This window comes from Peromyscus maniculatus, chromosome 10 (genome assembly GCF_049852395.1).
Source record: "Peromyscus maniculatus bairdii isolate BWxNUB_F1_BW_parent chromosome 10, HU_Pman_BW_mat_3.1, whole genome shotgun sequence".
Lineage (NCBI taxonomy): Eukaryota > Metazoa > Chordata > Mammalia > Rodentia > Cricetidae > Peromyscus > Peromyscus maniculatus.
The window spans coordinates 95528545-95550441 of record NC_134861.1 but is presented as its reverse complement, the minus strand read 5'-3'; the positions used below and the strand labels follow the sequence as shown (position 1 = coordinate 95550441).

Below are 21897 nucleotides of genomic sequence, written 5' to 3'. Positions count from 1 at the left end.
TCACATCTGTATTACACTGGAAAGTCTCCTTCACATCTGTATTACACTGGAAAGGCTCCCTCACATCTGTATTACACTGGAAAGGCTCCCTCACATCTGTATTACACTGGAAAGTCTCCTTCACATCTGTATTACACTGGAAAGGCTCCCTCACATCTGTATTACACTGGAAAGGCTCCTTCACATCTGTATTACACTGGAAAGGCTCCCTCACATCTGTATTACACTGGAAAGGCTCCCTCACATCTGTATTACACTGGAAAGGCTCCCTCACATCTGCCCTTAAAGCACCTTCTGGGTCACAGGCAGGAAAGCTTCCCACCAACTCTCCCGTCCTTCCTGGCAACTTTTCCCTTGTCCTTCAGGACTTCCAGAAAAGTCTTGGTTCTGTAGTGTCTTCCTGGGCTTCAGCCTTCCTTACTTTCATGGTCCATGGTTTATGGTTTTTTATCAGCAACTTGGTACCCCAGGGCATACAGACTTCAGGTCACGGGTCTATATCTTTGGGTACTTCATTATATTTTACTCCATACTTAACACCCAGGACCACCCTCCATGTTAAGAAGTGTTGAATCACAGTTGCAGGTACGACCCTTTTGATCTCGTGTTTAGTTCTGAGATGCCACTGTCATCATCTCAGAGCAGAAAAAGAAAGGGTGCCTTTTTGTCCCCCCTCCCAGCTGCCAACCTCAGGTGATGTTGGGGAGACATACGAAATTCGAGTCCCCGAGACTGGGGCATCCCGTGCTGGGGTGTGTGATGTGCTTCGGCTGCTGTCTGTGTTGCTAAGGCCGGTCCCTGCTTTAGTTTCCAGATCAAACAGTGTGCAGCTGGGGGCCACCACTTGCTAAGTAAGCACCACGCACTGTGCTTGCATGCTAACCACATCAGCCATCTCACTCTCCCCACAGGGACAGGGTAAGGGAGGCACAGTGTATTTCCTGCTTCAGAAAAATATCGGACTCATTCTCACAAATATTGTCTCGCTTCTACAAAGTTTGTCTAACTATACATTGCAGGGCCAGGGTTTGAAGCTCGTCTCAGATCATGAAAACTCACCTTTTCCTTCCTAGATACTCACAGGAGGGGCCATGGGACTTGTGGCCAACATCACTGTCTTCAACACAACCCTGAAGTACAAAGGCCACACTTTCCCCTCTGAGAACAATGCAAATTAGTAAATAAATAGATACACGTGGCTTCATATAAGCTATAGTTGGAAATTTTAACATGTAACATCAGCGTTCCAGTTGCAGAGACAATTCCATTTATAGCGTTCTCCAAAGCACACCACATGATTTGTCCAGTGAGTTAATGGCATAGGTTCAACATCTGGAAGCAAATCCTTTCTCTTGAACTTGTAATTTAGAATCGTTTCAGTTGCAAGACAACTTCAAGTCTGTAAATGTAGGATGTAGCAAACATATTTTAAAATATTGTTTAATGTGCATGGGTGTTTCTTCTGTCTGTTTGTATGTGCAGCACATATGCACAATGCCCAAGGCAACTGGAGGAGGGCATCTTCTAGATCTGGATTTACAGATGGTTGTGAGCCACTATGTGAGTGCTAGGAACTGAACCCCAGTTTTCTATAAAAGCAACAAGTGCTCTTAACTGCTGGGCCATCTCTCTAGCACCCACAAACTTTTTTTTTTATAATATCCAACTATTAATTTCAAGTTACTAATTTCTAATTAATTCTTATACCAGCTTATAGTTCTCAGCTTTCAGGTGAAACCCAGGTGGCCGTGCTACTCATGATATCCATGGTCACTGTCACTTTGAACAGTTATGAAAGTATCCCTCAAAAGTCAAAAGTTGAGTAACAGCAGGGTAACCATATTTTCATTAAAAAATTTTTAAACTTCGTGCTGGACTGCTCTTTAGCATAAGTTGTGGAAGGTGAGAAGTTGAAGGCCACAAAAATATCATCCTATTTCCTTAGGATGGTTCACTTACCCACGGAGCTATTAGTGGATCTAAGTGGCCTGCACTGAGGTGGCGCATTCATCATAACACGGGCTTTTTAATCATGACAATGTCAGTACTTTGTAGGTATTGTTTCCAACTCACAGAAGACAACACCTGACTTGCCTTTCCTGGCACCTTGCCTGAGGGAGGTTGAAAAGCCAGTTCGATTTGCTGTGCTCTGGTTTCTTGCTGTTTTGTCTCTACTGTGCTGGCTCCTAAAATCATTCTTCCTCAGTATGGAAAAAAAGATGTGGAAAAGAGCTATCCACAAATTAGACGCAAAAATATAACTTTTTCTGCTTTGAGATTCTAGAGTGCTCCATAGAGAATGTCTACTGAACGGGAGACCCACTTTAGTCTCTGGATGAGGCAGTGGAAGAGTAGGGACGGCAACTCTAGACTAGCTTCCAGAAGAGTGAAGTGGACTCCAGATAAGAGGGGAAGGAGGCTTTGACAAGACTGGAGTAGAGGATTCATGTGAACATAGAACCATGTACTTCGTTCATATCTGGTGGGTCTTACACTGAGGTGGACATGAAGATGATGTTCTGTCCTGGATGGCCTGTGCCTTGGAAATAAAGTTTGATCTCAACTTTTCAGTCCAACTAAGGAAGAAATGATTAACCACATTCTGTTACTGTTGGCTTCTACTTTGCAGTCACTTAGAAGCTGCTCCAGGTGACCCAGTGAGATGGGAGATGGTTGACCAAGTCTAGTTATGGTGAGTTTGTGTCTGAGCTTTTGACAGGGTGGGCCAAGAAGAAATGGCTATAATTGGATTTACTCTCACCAGTTTAAAGCCTTGAGATTTAGCTCGGGTTTTTATTTAACTAATGTGGTGGTATTGTGTTCCCCAAAATATTGTGTACCCTAATAAACTTATCTGGGGTCAGAGAACAGAAAAGCCACTAGATACTTAGGATAGGCAGTGGTAGCACACGCCTTTAATCCTAGCATTCCAGAGGCAGAAATCCATCTGTTCAAGGAAACAGCCAAGCATGGTGACTCATGCCTTTAATCCCAGGGAGTGATGGTAGAAAGCAGAAAGGTATATAAGGTGTGAGGACCAGGAACTAGAAGCATTTGGCTGGTTAAGCATTTGGCTGGTTAAGATTTTAGGTTTTGAGCAGCACAGTTCAGCTGAGAGCCATTCGGATATGAGGACACAGAAGCTTCCAGTCTGAGGAAACAAGATCAGCTGAGAAGTTGGCCAGGTGAGGTTAGCTGTGGCTTGTTCTGTCTCTCTGATCTTCCAGTGTTCACCCCAATACTTGGCCCAGGTTTGATTTTATTAATAAGACTCTCTAAGGTTCATGCTACATAAGCATGATAAGTAATTTAAAGATTGCTTTTCTGAAATGTATTTGAAAGCTTAAGCTGCCTTTTTGACTATCTGCCTCTTCTCTGAAATCTCTCTGCCTGCACTAACAGAACTACCAATGATTTGGCTCTTAAAATATGCACTGTGCCACCCAGAGGGAAGCAAACAAGACCATAGCAACAGCAGGCAGGAAGCTTCACAGGAATGAACTGGCATGCGAGTGGTACAAAACTTGGTAAGAAGTAAGAAAGACTTATTGGTCAAATCCTTTTACACTAGTGAAAATTATCACATGTCATTAACCAAGGCAAACCAGGGTCAGAGGATGATTTTGTAAGGCAGCCTGGAAACAGAGTGAAGATATCAGAACAGGCTTGGCAGAGCAGAATGTTTTCGTCTAAAGATTAGGAATGCTGAAAAGAGGAGAGGATGACTAGGTAAAGATCAGTGATGTGAGCAATGGGAAAGTTAACTGAAGAACAGAACAAGGTGGAGTTGGACAATTCAATTAACATTTATAGGGTCCTCCCTGTCTGCCAGTCACGGGGCTCAGCCTGTGACTAAATCACAGAGCATGGCTATTTGAGAAATGTTTTTTTATTATTTCAACTCTGCAGAGTGAGCAAATTATGCATGGAAGATTCAACAATGGTTGGCAAACTGCCGACATGTTGAACCCAGGCCATTCGCTAGCCTGACCTTAGTGTTTTACTGACATATCATGTAGCTCACTGGATGTGATTGAAGCTTTTCTGACCTGAGCTACAAGCTGGAGAGAGATACCAAAGCATAGCAAGAGGGTTCTGAGCTGGAGTTTGCTTAATCTGACTCTGAATTTCCTGTGGCGTACCCGGATGAAAGGCTCTGGTTGTCGATGTAGAAAAGCAAAGGGCAAAAGATAAAAGATAAGAACAGTTCTTGCTGCAGAAACACTGGTTGAATCCAAATGACCACACAAACTTGCTCAGTGGGGAGATTCACAAAAGCTGAAATGACAAAATCATGTCACGAAGACTGTATCCTCTGAAATACACAAACACGCCATTTCCAAAAAACATAAATTCCACACACTCAATAGTCTGCTGTTTATAGTCACACCCCTTGTGACATTTAATTCTAGTGTGTGGTTCCTACCCCATCACTAGCTTTCCTTAACCATTGCCTTACTGAAATGAAAAAAAAAATTGTTTTCCTAAAACGATAGCCTCAAAGAGTTCCGGATTTTTCTAGAAAGTTAATATTGATAATAGTCACATATTTGTCCAAAGTGGACCTTTACACTTTGATATTCAAAAATTATTAAAAGTGAGAATGTTTTCATTAAAGAAAATGGTATTATAAAAAGAAGAAGAAAAATACATTAATTCTTTCATATTATTCTCCTATTTCTCCTGGTCCCCTTTTTCTTATCATCTTGCTAGAGATTTCTTTCCCAGCTGTGGCACAGAGAAAAATCCCAAACAACAGCTTGAGTGAGAGAGAGATATCACAAAATGACATGCATTCTAGTAGTTTGATTGGAGACAGGCACAGACAGACAGACCATCCATTTGCTGGCACGTCTGAAGGAGGGAGCTGGAATCCTGGGGGGTAAGTGTGATCATGCATTGCTTCCCAACTTTGTAAGGGTGTAAAGACATCCTCCAGCAGTCAGCACAATGGTACGGAGAGTTACTTCAGGGCAAGAAATGCATGACAGATGAGGGCACTTCTGCATCATTCCTTCTCCATCCTACATAAGAGCATCATCACATCTGTGATCCCTCAGCACAGCTGGAGGAGCACTTCCCAACAGAGTGTCAATGTCCATGTGTTAGAGTGTCACACAAATAGAACATCAGTGTTAAATAAAGTGTGTGTGTGTGTGTGTGTGTGTGTGTGTGTGTGTGTGTGTGTGTTTAGGTTTGAGCACCCATGTAGGCAGAGGCCAGAAGAGGTATCAAGTGCATTCCCCCATGATATTCTGCATTATTCCACAGAGACAACATCTCTCAGTGAACCTGGAGCTTGCTGCTTTTTAGGTAGGCTGGTGTTGCTTAGCAATAAAACTTTCCATCCTGGAGGGAGTCTTGCTGAGACTCAGGAAGTAAATAATTCACAAGTTTCAGGAAGTCCCCGGAACTCAGATTCATAAAGCCCCTCTAGTTCCAAGATAATACAACAGTAAGGGCTGCTGAGGAGAGAGACCTTCCAACCTGTTGAGCTATCTGCATGCTGTGCAGAGAGCTCCAGGGATACATCTGTCATTCAACTTGGTGAGGGGCGCTTCTCAGTGATGGAGCATTTGAGTTGTCCATGCTCCTGAAGTAATCCCTCACATATACCTCCATAAGTAACCTCAGTTAGTTACCTGGTTCACTAAGCTGCGTTTAGGTAGAATTATCACTTTGGTCTGGCATCATTTCCCTATGTGGACTTTCATGTTGTGTCTCCCTAGAAAAAGGCTCCCACGACAGGTTTGGTGTCCAGCAAGCTCTAGCTTCCTTCACTCCCAGTTCTGGAGGTATATAGGTGCGTGAGGCTACATCTGGTTCTTCATGTGGTTGTTGTGTATCAGAACTCAGGTCTTCGTGCTTATGTGGCAAACCCTCGTGCTCACTGAGCCACCTCCCCAGCCCAAACTGAAGAATTTAAAGAACCATTGACAGGTATCTGGTGATTCTACTATATTTTATAAAACTTTTTTACATTTCTCTTTTTGGTCATGGCAAGGTCTACTGGCACAAACAGCACAGCCACAAAGTATTCTTTTGACTTTAATAACTCATCTTATATATCTTTATATATTTATATTTCTTCTTATCTTCATTTCATCAGCAAAAGGGGAAATAAAAATATTGATCTATAAAATAAGCGTATGATAACACGATGCCAAAAATAGCTTATGTTAAGTGCAAGGGGTGAAGCTTGAATACAAGCTGAATTGCAACAACGTATTGATTCAACATTTAAATACAGGACTTGCAACAAAATAATCATTGAGATATGCTTCTTCCTATTAGTGGACATCTTACAAACTACTTTCTATACACATATCCAGTTGTAACACTTGACAGTAGCATTATGGAGCGTGACAGAACTTTGGTACACACTGTAGATATGGATAGTGATGTCTGTAAATGAGATTTCCTCACGGGATGAAGCTCTACACAGACCAGCCACCTGAACCCACACTGTTCCCCCATACTGTTTGACCCCAAGTTCCCAGTGTCCTCCCTGGAGTGGTCCAGGACAGTTGAGCAAGGCTCACTGGATCCATATGGTGTTTCCCCTCTCACTTCTCCGGGGCTCCACTGTCAGATCTCCAAATGTGGAGAAGAACTGCTCCATTTCCTTCTGAAGCATGTCGTTCCTTTTCTCGGCATCCTCCTTTGCTCGCTCAGCATTTCTCATCTTGATTTCTATCATGGTGAACTTCTTCCTTTCTTGATCCAGTTCATCGTGGAGACTCAGCATCTCTGTTTCCAAAGTCAGATTCCGCTGTTCTAAGCTGTGGAGCATGGGAAGAGAAACGAGAGACAAGTGAATTCTGTGTCTCTGAAATGTGCAAGCGAATGAGATCTGTTTTCCAAACCGTCTACAGCACTTAGGAAATCAAAATGATCCCTGTCAAAGCATCAAAGCCATGCCTAATAAGGTTTTTCTTGGTGCTATTGATTTACAATTTGCTACCGTGATTTATTACCATCGTCGCAAGTCTCTGGGACGTCTCTGGGAAGTGCTTGCTTGTCACTTCATAGTGAACGAGCAGGGTCAGCACAGACAGACCAGAGACTCAAGCATGTAGCAGAGAAGGGGCAAAGGCAGAGGCAGCCTCCTGCCTGCTGTGGCAAGTTGGCTTTTCTGAATGGATGGGGACAGTGTGTGGAGGTGGAAAGAAAGGAGGGCAACCACAAGACTTTCTAGGGAAAAGACTTCAGCAACAATTGTCATCAGGCTACATCCCCTGATGAGAACGGAGTTTTCAAGAGGATGTAGTCCTATTATATGAAAGGGCCAATAGTAACCTGCATCATAGCCGGGCAGTGGTGGCACACGCCTTTAATCCCAGCACTGGGAAGGCAGAGGCTGGCAGATATCTGAGGCCAGCCCAGTCTACAAATCAAGTTCCAGGACAGCCAGGGCTGTTATATAGAGAAACCCTGTCTCAACAAACAAAGACAAACAAACAAACAAACAAAGGAAGAAACCTGCATCCTTGGCTGGAAGGTAGCAGTGGCCATGGCTGAATGAGCATCCTGCTTTCTGCTTTCTAGTCACAGTGCTGGCCACTGAGCTTGTTAGCAATGATTTCCATGGTTCTTCCAAATTGTCAGTCCCATACAGGATGTGGACACTTTGTATCTTTATAACTGTGCTTTCAATAAGTATAGAATATAATATAGTTTCTTTACAGAGACTATTTTCCTTGTGCTTGTGCATTTACTATTTTAAGGGAGGAGTATCGGAACTTGGTTCTTGGTGGCATATATCTGCTAGCACAGATACTTGCACAATTCTCCTTTTCTGAGCTCAGGTACCATGGGGCTCATTCGAGTTTGTCAGATCAGTGGAACTTAAAAAGTGGATTGCCTTAATAGTAATTCGAACATAGAAATTTCCATTATTTTTCTGCTTTGAAAAAGACAAGCCTTGTATATAGTCTGTACATTTGATGCGATCGTAAGAAAGTTGAAAGGAATATGAAGCTAGCCTCCCTTTACAGGTAACTTGAATCCAAAAGCAAAACAGAAGAGAATAAACCCCTCCTATTGGGCAATAGCTAAGAAGACTATTTGTAGCACGCAGTCAAATTTTTACCTGAGAGGCTGGAAGTGTGCTGGCTGTCACCCAGAGTCACCCCACGATTCAGTCTCCATGCTCTCTGAAACTACTTTTGGACTAACCATGTTAGAAAAAGTCGAAGCTTAATTACCACGTGAAATAAACCATGCAGAAAATGTATTCACATGCTCGTATGCCAGGGGCCTTCATGTAGAACACCCAGGAAGCCGAAGGAGTAAGCAGAAAATAAAAAGGAATTCCCTTCAAACAAACACATGAAATGCTGGATACGTTTACAGATGTTTTATGAATGCTTTGTCAATGCTAAAGTTAAAATAATAGTATGTTCGGGTATCGGGACCCAGGAATAAATGCAACACAGGTTAGTAAGTGGAAGCCCACAGCAGTGTTAGCCTTACACTGAAGTCTGTGAGGAGGGGCCATTCTCTTCTTCAGCTGGGGAGAGATGGGGCTCTGGGATAAGAGAGGCCAAGAAGTGCTAGTGGATTCAACTGAGATCTTGAGGCACAAGTTCTCTTCGCAAGGAAGGGAATAAAAGCAAAATCTACTCATGAATTTCTACTATAGGCAGACTTGGATCATTAAAAAAGAGAACTTCATTACTGGAAAACTGACCTGAGAGACACAGAGTGTCACATGGGCTGATACTTAGGAAAAGCTATACATGAAGCAAAAGTTAAGATAGATGGGGGCTAGATTAAGAATGTCCAATATACCTTGGAAAAGTTATGAAGAGAGAAAACTGAGAAGATGAGGAGATAAAATAGACACAGAGGGGATCAGTGAAATAGACCATATTTTAAAGGGGTATGTATGGCCTTAGATCAATAATCAAGCATGTGTTTTGTAAACTAGGAAGTGGAAGAAATACATGCAATGTTCACATGGAGAGAAACCTTCCATCACAATAGTATCAGAAAGGGGGACTTTGGGGGAAATCCTTAATATAAAACTGACATTTATTTAGTGATCCAAAAGGATTGATTAACAAGGACATGGAAGATCCTGAACATTTTGTAGAGCATTACATTATCAATACAAAACATAACAGTCTCAAGGATAAATGGACAAGCCCAGAATGATGTTATAAGACTTTAAGGTATCTTTTTCAAAATTTCTACCTGTAGAGGAGAAAAATCAGAGAACTGCAGATTTAAGTAGTCTGATTAATAGCTATACGTTACTGTTACACACAGTTATATATGTATATAGTTATATACAGTTTATCAAACTAATGAGAGAATAGATTCATCAAGCTAGATAACTGATATCATATTGGTGAATTTCTTTGAGTACAATTCAGTGTTTTCTAAGAACACAGAGTTAGAAACTAGGGTGAGGATGTGCAGGAAAGAACAGTCAACTCTTGTGTTTGAAGCTGCAAACAACACATCTCACCGACAGACAAAGTGAACTGTTGTCTCTCTCTCTATCCATCCACAGTATTGGTGAGGTGGAGTTAAGAGAGAATTTGAAGAAAAGTGTGCAATTCTGCACAGCCATGGCAGAGAGTAACAAGAGCACCGATCCTTGCACACCACGCGTCCTAGGTGTGCAACAGCCCCACCTGACCTCTTCCCTTGGCCTGGCAGGGGGAGAGGAAAATGGAGGTGTGGGTCCCTGAAATGGCACTCTCTTTGAAAGGTCTGCTGTTTGTCAAGCTGTCTGAAATGCACTATAGATCTCATAGCACACTCATTCATCACATTCCTAGAAATGAACAAACCTTATGAGGTGACAATCTTTTTTTAATACCACTTGTTATTGCAGTGCCATGGAGAAAAATTCAAAAGCTCATTTCTCTCAATGAGTCTCACAGAAAGACTTTGCAGGGGAAGTCATTTTCCAGTCTCCTAAGCAGTATTTTAATTTATATTTAATTATCCATAGCTTATGAAAGTGTGCTATCTTTTGCTTTGTAATTAATCATTAGATGGGAAACTCATTGCAATATGTTAAAGTCAGCTGTATATATCATCCATTTATCTATCATCTCTGTATTGAAGAAACATACATATATATTGCATCATATAATTTCATAACTGTGGGGTTTGCAGCCCACCAAGGTAGTTAATGAGAGTCAAATTATAGATGACTCTAGCAAGCCATTCCTGAAGAGGTTCTCCAAGAAGCATGGCTTGAACCTGGGTCAGCCATGCCTTGTGGTGCCCTGGACCCCAGCACTGTTTCTCCTGACCCCATAATTCAGCATTTGTTGCCCTACACTGCACCAAAAGGAGCATAAGCTTAAACTGTTTACAGTCCCTGTGGCCGTGGCAGGGTTGGGTGACCTTCAGGTCTCCACCATGAGCGTCTGTCTGTGAGTCCTGGGCTCCAGTCTAGATGGAGCACTGCCACTTGAGAGCACAGTGCCACAGAACACAGCTGCCGGCCCTTAACTCACCCAGGCAGCTTCCCCAAGGAAGCTGCTAAGCAAAGATTACCCCCTGGCCATTTAAAGGAGAGTGTAGATGGCTAGGAAATAGATTTTAATGTAACCATATTCTCATAATGGTGGAGCTTGCACCTTGCTTAGACCACACTCGCCCATGTTAATTGACTTTATATCTATTCTTTAAAGTCTCCACAGATTCATTTTCATTGTAAAAGTCGGGCCTTGAAACTGAGCCCAGCAAGTCCTGTGCCATCATGGACCTGCCATCTCCCAGAGCTCATCAGATTCTTCCCAGTCTGAGACAGCTGTGAGATAAAAATGCTCTCTCAGAACTAAACGGTTGAAAAATGAAAATAAACGTTTTCTTTGCTTTTTAAATTTCATCCTAACATTTTACCTGACTTCTTATTTTACTCTAATTCTGTGCTCATCTTACCAGTGAAAACAGCAGGCTATTGTCCTGTCCTGGGGCCCCTCCACTACAGACAGGGATACTCAATAATCACGGAAGAGGACTCTATTTCCTGTTAGAAACAAGGCCCAGTGACTCCTTTTGTGCTTCTGAGGTAGATGCTGCCTAACTTCCCCGACATTCTATAGCAGGCAGATGGGAAGACCAGAGCTCAGATCTCCCTGGTAGGGCGTCTTTGGTCCCATGTGGCTCAGGACCGATGCAGGAAGCTGTCGCCACCCTCTGGTAATTATAACGACTTCCACGTTTTCTCACCTTTTTATCCGGGACTCGTATTCGATCTTCTGCTTGGTCATTTCCTGTTTCAGGCTGGACACTAAACTGTGAAGCGCACTGTGGTTGCTGGTGGTGTTGCCGACGAACGTCTCGCTGTTGTCGCTGCTGCTGGTGGCGCGGCTGCTTCGCCCACCCACACTCCTGCGGTCACTTCTGTTCTCATAGTCCCCGGGATGAGAAAGGTCGTCCTGGGGGGGCCCGTCTAAAACGGGGTCCTCGAAGTTCCCCCCGTAAAAGTCCTGCTCTGGGCAGGTGGTGGTGGAGGAGCGACAGGAGTTGGAGTTCTCGGGGAGGGAGATCTCACAGGAGGAGGTGGACCACGTGGCGCTGTCCACGCTGTGCTTGTCGTCGAGGCTCACCAGGGAGAACTGCTGATGGACGTTGTCGTAGGTGGAGAGCCTGTTGTGCTGGCCCGACTCGGCGCTCTGCTCCTTCTGTTTGTTGTCTCGCAGGGTCACATAGCCATTGGGCAGCCAGCTCATGCTTCGGCCGTTCAAGGGGTTCCCTAGCGTGTCAGTGTTCAAAATGCCCATGCGGACGGTTCCGTTCTGCACACTGTGAGTGCCCATTTTGGTACCAGAGCTCTTGAGGGAAGAGGTCCTTCTGGCTTGTAAACTCCCATTAGGGGTGGTTTGGGTTTTCTCGACACCTTCCGCATTACTGCTGCTGAATGACCCGTTGGTGACTATCCCACTACCCTTGTTGAAGGCTGGGTTCTTTTTGACCATGAGAGGGGGGCTCCTGGAGACATCCAGCTTGTGAATACTGTTCCTCGGGCTGTTGGTTTTGCTGCCTGATAGAGCTGTGGGGGATCCATTGTCCACGCTGCCTCTCTGGGGGGATTCAGACTTGTCCCAAGAGCACCGTCTGCCGGGGCTCTCTTTGGTGTTGTTATTTTCCTTGTTCTGTAACTGACCCATCGTGGCTTTCTTATGGCTATCATTGTTGTTGATACTCAGTCCGTCTTGGGGCTTGCTTTGTAATTCTGTGTCCTTGGGGAAGAGATGGTCATGTTTACTAATCATCACTGACATCAACTGCTGGACCACCACAGTGCCTGCAATTACATAGAAAATAAAACAGAGTGAGTGAGGGTGGCTTTGATTTATTTCCCATTTTGAACTGGACTCTTGAGAAAAGATATTTAGAAGAAATTTACTATGATTATAACCAATAACAACTTCCATTATTAATGATTATATTAGTGATAAAATCTAAAGTTTCTTGAGCATCTAGTCTGTGCCCTGAACTGTGCAAACATGGGTATATTTATATATGTATGTATGTGTGTGTATATGTGTGTGTGTATGTATGTAGGTAGGTATATGTGCATACCTACACACATACATATAGTCACTTTTACATTATTTTAAAGATTAAGTATCTTGACTAAGGTCACAAAACTAAAAGGAGTCAGACTCTGGCCTTTAACTCAGAGTAATATGTTCCAGAGCCCGGACTTTATTCCATATACAACATTTATTGCAAGTTTAATATTTCCAGTATTAGAAATGCTTAAGAAGACGCCATGTGAATTTAAGCCATTATTGTTGTTTTAGTATTGTATTTAAATAGAGTCTTATACAGTCTATGGTGTGCACATGGTCCATCTTTTTACTACAATAAGAAAATGAAGTTCCATGTGACTTTTGTCATTAAAAAGATTTAGGGATAAGGGCCATTGTCTAGAATGGTACAGTAAGGACCTCTAAACATCCTCTTTTCCATAAAAGCACTAGCAACATTTTTCAGAATCAAACAGTTTCAGAATTTGGAAATGAACTGAAAGATTTAAGCATTTTAGAGAAATCTCAATAGAAGGAGCAACTCCATGCTGTTTTAAGTTGCTTGGATGCTGACGGACATTGATACCCCATCACTGTAGCTTGAAAACTCACAATCCACACTCCCCTTGACAACCAACAGCTTGGAAGCCACTGCAGTGGGCAGAACTGCATTGGAAGGAAGCCCGAGGCTCTGTCCTGGAGAACTACCCTCTGACCTCTCCGAAGACTGCATTCACAAGACAACTTCTGTGATCTGATTAACTGTTTGCTTTAGGTAAGACGCTTTCAATTACATTATATAAAGCATACCCAAACCATCCTCTCCTTCTGAATCAAAGAGTAAGAGGTAAGACAGACAAACACTAAACCAACTGAGACATTAGAGGGCAACCCTGGGAGAGAAACTGTGATGTCGGGAGTTTAGATGCCGACAATCTCCCTTACAGATGTGCTCATGCTCTGGAAAGAAGTAAGACGCCCACAAGCTCTCACCTCTGCCTGACCTTGAAGCACAAGCAGAAACTGAAGGCTGAGTGAACTTCTGACCTGGCTGCCTAGCTGAGTGTCGACTTGGCTCAACAGGTTCATAGCACCTCTTGATAGACACAAGGAATCTTATTGGCTCCAGGCACTTGAGCAAATCTCTACCCACTCACTGACAACTAAGTGCACAATATACAGACTTCAAAAGCTACAGATCACCAAAAGGGCGGACTTCTAGAATTGTTATAAAGACAGTGAACAGTAACACAGAAGCAACAAGGAAGGAGAATCATATCCAAGGTCCCGATATGCTAATACACATGTTCATTTCTCAACAACAAAAGAGACATTCAGAGAATAAAGCATCACTTCTTCACTGGGAAAAAAGAGCTGACTCCAAGGAAGTCCAAACACTGTAGTTACCAGAAACACTTCAGGTCAGCTGGGCTGACAGGAAGCAGAAGCCCAGTGTGGGATGTGGCCGCCCTTTCACTGAAACCAACACTTCACCTAAACACTTAAAATCAGTCTAAACTGAATTTAGGAAACTTAGGAAAAATGTCACATTCATCCATGTTCTGTATACTATTTCTATGATGGTTCAAAATTCAAAATTTATTATTTCCAGTGTGACAGGGCAGCTGATGGACCCATGTTACCTAGATTTATGGTTCATAAACATCATGTGACTTTCCTGTTAAAAGGCAGATTCTTGCGCAACAGCCATTGAGTAGGACGGAGATTTTGTGTTTCTATGTAGGTTTCACATGACAGCAGCAAGGACAGCCTAGAAACAGTAACACCATCGGGAAGCTTTACAACTTAAGGACCTGCCCGGACACACTTTATGAATTTGCATTTTCTCACTGCCCCTAGATCTCTGTGTCTGAGAGACATGGTAATAGGTGGGACCATTTCAAGAGTGTCACAAAGAAAGTCTCTTAAACGTCCGGGAGATGCAACACTTTTCAGATGGGAGAATTGAGGTTGGGAAAGGTTAACATCTTTGCTTAAGGCCACAGATGAAGAATGACCAAGGTGAAGTTTAACACCCAATCTTTTGGTTCCAAATTCTGCATCTATTCCAATATACTCCCATGCTAGGATTTAAAGGTGAAGCAGCAATAACCAAATCTCGGCCAGTTCTAACAAGGAAACTAAAGACAATTTTTTATTGAATCACCGTCAATTATAACAGCACTGCAGGAGGAAAAACAAAACAATGAAAATGCTTTGTAGGGTATACACAGTTTCTCTTTCTCAGTTATCTCTGGAACTTTACCCACACTTTCAATGCAGTGAGTCTAATGTAAGAATTTCAAAGAAATTTAAATGGTCTAGGCTGGGGAGATGGATCAGCAGTTAGGAGGTCAGTTCCCAGTGCCCACATCTGGTAGCTCACAACTGCCCATAACTGCAGCTCTTGGGTAAGTGACAGCCTCTTCAGCCTCTCCAGGAAACTGCATGAGCTGTGTGTGCATACATAAAGACATAAACACATGCATGCATGTGGATAAAAATAGAACAGAAATATTTAAAGTGGTCTTCAACCTCTCCCACTGACAGCATGAGTATGACACTGTCACACTTCTTGCCTGTGAGACAGGCACAGCTTTGAGGGTTTATAGCTTCCATTACGTATGATTTTGCCTAGTATTGGGGGGAAAGTGAACCCTGCTTTTTCATCACTGGAATGCTAGCACTTGAGGCTTCGCTGCTTTTTGTTATAGTTATGGATTCTGGGAGACATTTAATTAACTGGACAACAAATTTCCCATATCTTCAAGATGAACTTGTGAGCATCCAGGATAAAGTGTGCCTGTTACAAGGCAGAGTGAGTGTCAAGGCCCCACAGATTCAGAATATTCTTTCTTGTGTGTTGGGACATTTTTCTGCCATCTAGTCTCTGGGATGAACAATGGTGGTAGTCTTCTGCAAAGGGACTTTCAATTTTGTAACTGGTAGCAGTGATGTGTGCCTGCTACCACATGAACTAGCTTTGTTTCCTTTCCTCCACTCCTCTCTGTCATTTTCCTCCTCAGAATGCTAATGCAGACTATCAAGCCCAATAATGAGGTCCAAGCAGCTGTAATCACCAGCCTATTATGCAGAGTCCAAGCTACTCTGGAATCACACTGAACTGCACAATCCTGCAATTCCCTAGTGGCTCATATAATTTTGTGCAGGTTAAATTAAAAAACCATATCCAGGCAGTTTTCTTTATAAACATTGGCTAAGAATTTAATTTTCCTGTAAAGATACATAGGCAGTATTTTATACAATATAATTTCAAGTTATACTTTTGTAGCAAATACCGATACAGTTGTCATTTTCTACATCCAAAGATATCCAATGAGTTATAACAAGTGTACATAGTCCTGGAAAAACTATGTAATTATGATACGGATAATTTCCCCTGTGCCTTTTTTCTGTCAACCTCTTACCCACATCTTCTGCCCACGGTAACCACTACTGTGATTCCTATAACTACAGTTCTGCTTTTGCTGGAGCTTAATATATAAATGCAATTATACAGCCACTCTAGTTTCATTTCTGTTGCTGTGCTAAAGTACCCCAACAAAAAGCAGCTTAGGGGAAAAGAAGATTTTTTTTTTGGAGCTCACAATTCTAGGTTATAGTCTCCACCCTATCAGGGACATCAAGCAGGAGTCCCAAGAAGTCACATGCAGTGTCAAGGGCGGGGAGAAGCGAGGCATGCATGTGTGGTGCTCTGCCAGCTTCCTGTGCTGTGATACTCCAGGGCCCCATGCCAGGGAACAGTTCTGCCACTTTCAGGCTGGATCCTCCCACATAAGTTATGGCAGCCCAGAGAGTTCCCCAGAGACATGCCCACAGCACGACCTGATCTGGATGCCCGAGTGAGTCTCTTTTCTCAGACGACTCGAGGACGTCAGGCAGAGCAGCGACCACAGCAGCGTTCTGTGTCCAGGCATCTGAGCTTCACTGTTTCATTCTCAGTGTTTCGGTCTATAGATAATGACTTTATACATTATTGTTTCCTTATTATTCTGATTTTTACTAAATGGGTTCCTTGGTATTCTCATATATGTATATAACCCATTCTGGTTACTTCTACCTGTACCTTCTCTCAGCCCCCTCCACCAAGGTTGATCCTCTTCCCAAAAAGACTCTCACACTCATCTCTTTTTATTTTATTTTGTGACCCACTGAGTTATATCAGTTTTATCTGTGTGGCTAGACAGAGGAGTTAAGCTAAATGATAGGCGCATACTAAATGGCTTTGCCTCTCATACTCAAAATGTAGAATGGAAATCTTAGACCTTTCAAGAAAGGAAGAACATCACAATAGGAGGTTAACATTTTCTTAGGGACTAAATAAACTCTGAGTAAAACTAAAACTAGTTATCCTTTCTTCTAAGTTGCCTATTAAATTCCTAGATGTTCAATTGAGTCATTCTTAGAAAACAATGACTACAGTATCCACAAGTAGAAACAGAAAAGCATCCAATCTTTAAGGTTGATAGAACTAAATAGAGGTAGATTATTAGGGAAACGATGCAAAAAGTTTTGTAATTTGAATTGTAACAATTCCTTTAGGTTTCGCCATGTAAAAAGTCAGATTTGCTTACCATTTGAAATCGTTGAATCTTTTCAAACTGATAAACAGTCATTGACTAAAAGTCACCTGGCAATTGTACTGGGTGGCAGAGTGGACACTTCCCCAGTTCTGTCTCCTACTTTTCAGGTGTTCAACCAATCTGTGCAAGTCCCTTTGTAAACAAGCACTATTGTGAAATTATTTTACAATTTTACGTTGAGTAATATGAAGCAAACTCTTCTCAAAAGAAAATATTTGACATTTAAAGAATAATCAGAGTAAGTTAATGGAGAAACCATGATTTCACTTATTTTCTGAGTTTGCTGAAATGATAATTGGTACAGGCCAACCAAGAGACACTTGATTCTTGTCCAAGGCTGCAAGGTAATCATTCACTTACCCTCCATTATGGTCAAAGGATCTTCCACCTTCGGGCGCAGGATGTTAGGGCCAAAGACAGTTGCCAAGTTCTGGGCGCTCATTTTGTTAACTCCTGAATAGGACTGCACTTCATCCAGGAACCTGGTGGTGGAAAACCATTGAAACAGTGAGATTCAATTTCTTCATGGAATAAAATGGATCATTGGGAAATGTATGAACTGAAATATATTCAAAGATGACTATGGAAACAAAACTGTATGGAGATTTAAACCTCTCTCACTGTGATGTACAGAAAGTTACAGTGTAGATGATGAGACATCAGGCTTTTGGAACTATATCAAAGCACTTCTCCAGCTTGGTATAGTTTAGGCTCCACTGTCAATTAAGTGTGTTTGGATATTATTATGAATTTTGAGATTCAAGTATATGCATTCCCTCCTGTTGTGGTTTACATGAATGTCCCTCAAAGGCTCATGTGTTAAAAGGAATTTTGACACTGTTGAGAAATGGTAGAAACTTCAAAGATGAAGTCTAGTGGGAAGTTCTAGTCATCATGGGGGTATCCTTGAAGAAGATATTGAGATTCAGCCCCATTAGGACAACAGTGAAGAGAGAGAGAGACAGACAGACAGACAGACAGACAGGGAGAAACACACAGGGAGAGAAACATAAAATTGGAAGGGAATAGGGAAGAAATTGGAGGGAAGGGAATTATGTGGACCTGATTAAACACATAATATGCATGTGTAGATTCTCAAATAATAAAAAAAGCAAAATGTAAAAAAAACAAAATGCATACACACACAGGGAGTGGGGGTGGGATTGTCAGAAGACAAAAGGTAGGATAGCCTCAGTCCTTGTCCTCTGAGCAAGTGTAGTTGGACTTGACTTTTGTCAAGTCAAAAAGACATTTGTGAAGAAACAATAAAGCTCCCAGGCATTGCACCAACTGAAGAAAAATACAGTGATTTGAAATGCAATAAACAAAGGCAATGCGTGGCTTACCAAAAAAAGATACTTGAAGATTTAAAACAACCCTGGCCACTAAACACATAGCTTTGTCACGTGTTCCTTCCTTGTTATCTGGCCTTACCACAGGATGCAAGTGACAGGCCCGATCACTAATGGACTGAACATTCGATACTCAGAAACTGAAGCTAATCAATCATTTATTCTTTAAAGTTGATTAGCTTGGATATTTTGTTACAGTAATTAAAAGATGACTAGCATGCTTTCAATGCCTTGGATGTTATTTAGACACACATTCAGTGAGAGAATGGTACATAAGATCATCTGCAAAAATCTATGATTCCACAGAAGAGGAATCACTATCATCATGGGGAATTGGTGAGCTCCAATTATAATCTATTAAAACATAAATGCATACATTTTGGGAACTAAAATGTCAATTCTATTGATGAAAAACTGTAAGCACATGTATCTTAATTTACTATGTGCTAAAGAATAAAGAGCACCAAAGAGCCAATTCTCAGGCATTTTTAGTAGGAAAACTATTCTATTTCAAGCACCCACATTGGGTGGCTCACAACTGCTCCAGCCTCAGGCTATATACATTCTTCTGGCTTCTGCTGTCACCAGGCACACTCTTGGTACATACATAGATGACATTCATTTGTACACATATACATTTCAAAAATAAAGTTAAAAAAATCTGCCTAAGTGTTTCAAGAGAAGTTTTTTTGTTGTGTAGAGACTTGCAGTAGGTTAAATCAAGCCTAATTTCCCATTTTACTTGAGGAGGGGGTAAACTTCTCTTGTATAACATAATATCCTGGATGAATTAAAAACTCTCCGATGAAAGCTTTCTGTCTTTGTTAATATGTGTTGGTTAAAACTTTTTTTTTTCTTTTTGGAAGGTGTGAAGCTGAAGGGCCTACTTGTTTCTAAAGACAGCAGTTACTAGAAAGAGATCTGAGGGAGGTTTGGGCTCCTACTGACTCACATTGTCTGTGAATGCCACGGTGCCTAGAATCCTAACCCTCACAGTACCTTACTGACTCACATTGTCTGTGAATGCCACAGTGCCTCGAATCCTGACCCTCACAGTACCTTTTTACTCAGATAACGTAGGAAATCTGCATAACGGTGGCGAAGGAAATCGTTCATGACAGACTGCGCTCTCAAACTGGCTTCCTCCTCTGAAGGCTAACATGTCGCTCTTTTAAGAACACTCCTCAAATGACTTTGATGAAAGCTCAGAGCAATATATCTTTAATGTGTGGGGGCAAGAGCCATTTTAAAATCATCAAATTATAAAATTAAGCAAATCTTAGTGCTCAAGAACTCTTTGAGATAACCTTGTCAAATTTATTAATTTTCTGTGAGACTAACATGGTTGCTCAGTCTGTTTTACTCATTGCTACATGTAAATTACCACCAAATGAAATCTAATGCTCTCTGGTTTAGCTTTGTGTTCAGGAAAGCTCTTACCTGCAAATATACTTCAGGAGGTTGTAGTTAACCACTGGCAAACTCTTCACTTGCTTTGTTAATTCCTTAACGCCCTGAGTACAAGCAAGAAGAGAATGAATGTATGTTATCACAATGAACAGTTTAGAAATATTTCCAAAGACACACAAAGATTTTAAATACTTCTATAAATACAGTCACATATTGCATGGTGACATTTCAGTGAAAGATCGTGGCTCAATAGACTTTGTCATTCAGAGACACCATGTGGTCTCTGCACAATAAACCAATGCCTAGGGACACATTCCTCAGAGCTGCTGTGCAATAGAAGGCTACTATTTTGGAAATAGCTTTAAAAGTGAAGCTATTTTAACATTAAAAAATTCTTTTAGAGTTGACTTGAAAACAGAAAATAGCTTCATTTTCAATAAAATTCATTATCTGCAATATATATATATATATATATATATATATATATATATATATATATATATATATATATATATATATATATATCAGGTGAACATGCCCAGAATCTAGACAGATGTGTGCCTGTTGACAAGCACCTCTCTGCACTGGACATGCCTACATTATATTATTGCAGGCAGGGCATTGAGAAAGCTGATTCAAGAGATTTTCACAAAGGATTCATTTCTGTGGTTTTGATGATTGTAGAGCATCCTCTAAAATATAAAGGCCACAGAAGGGACAGTTGATAATGGGATCTGATTTATTCTTTCTTTACATGGGCAGGTGGTATATATTTTAGGTTTCACAAGACAGATGGCCTCTGTCACAACTATTCAACTAGTCTCCTGTGGTACAAAGGAGTCTCCAGACAATGCTACATAACACACAAAACCAAAATGTTTCTTAAAGGAGGCAGCAGTCCCAGTTGGGAATGCCAAGAAAGCCACTGAGGGAAAGAACACACTTTTCAATAGTGCTGAGACCATTGAAGGTCCACATGTAGAAGAATAAAGTTGCGCCTTCCTCACACCATAGAAGAATGGACTCCTAACGGATTGTAGATCTCAATGTGAGAGCTAAAGTCAGAGCCTCCAAGGAGCCTGCAGAACTCAGTCCTTATGATGTTCCATTAAACAAAAGGTTCTTGGCCATGAAACAAAAAGTAAGAGCAATGAACATGGAAACTGTAAAAAAAAAATTCTGATACAAAGTTGTTGATAAAGTATAGTGTCTGGAAAGTGAAGTCATAACACATGGAATGGGAGAACTATTTTCAAATGACATACGCATCTGATTTGTGTCTAAACTGTATTTACAGTTCAGTGGTAATAGACAAATATGTCATACCTGGAGATTCAACCAAGTGTTGATTAAAATATTAGAAAAGGTTACTTCTGTACTGATCATAGACAGCCTTTTCCTAAGTAGCCCTCAAATTACTACTTTTAGAACCCCTGTATTCTACTAGGTTTTTTATACATATCTAGAGCTGACTTAAAATATACAGGAATCTGTACATAGGCTGTGCAAATAATGCACATTTTTATATAAAAGACACAAACATCTCGGGCTTAGGTATCCTCAGGGAATCCTGTAATGCAGCCCTATAGGGGTTAGCATGATTGAAACTCAAGTAAAATATAGTGTAATCTGACTAGCTAGTTATCCAAAAAATGTAAAAATAATAAAGCAACAGATGAGAAGATAATATCGTGAGCCATTAAAACACATCATTCAGCCCCAGGGACCCACCACTTCTCATGGGGAGAGTCCATAAGTAAATGTCAGTTCACGATGGCAGAGACTTGGAGAAGTTGGAAACCTCACTATTTGTTGCTAAGGTTTGGAAATCACATGGCCTCCTAATACACAGTTTGAGTAGTCCAGCAGTCTTACCTCTTAGGTACACAAGCAAGACACATGTAAAATATGTCAAGGCAAGCTTCGTGGGTACACAGGCATTCACAGAGGCATTATTCAATAACCAAAATTTGGAAATAAAATGTATTTCTTACTGATGAACGGATGCAACTGGGATATAATTTG

The 21897-nt window shown here is 41.5% G+C and overlaps 1 protein-coding gene across 7 annotated transcripts in view; it reads right to left on the bottom strand.

Moving 5' to 3' along the window:
* Positions 1-5943: 5943 nt before the first annotated feature.
* Arhgap24 (Rho GTPase activating protein 24) overlaps positions 5944-21897 on the bottom strand; it is a 410747-nt gene continuing 394793 nt past the window's right edge. For all 7 annotated transcript variants that reach the window (XM_006975407.4, XM_076546797.1, XM_015994303.3 and 4 more), the window contains 4 exons: positions 19903-19976; positions 17471-17592; positions 11200-12277; positions 5944-6782 (listed from right to left, as the gene is read on the bottom strand). In XM_006975407.4, coding sequence (XP_006975469.1) covers positions 6539-6782; positions 11200-12277; positions 17471-17592; positions 19903-19976 — 1518 coding nt within the window. In that variant the 3' untranslated portion in view covers positions 5944-6538. The remainder of the gene's footprint in view (positions 6783-11199; positions 12278-17470; positions 17593-19902; positions 19977-21897) is intronic.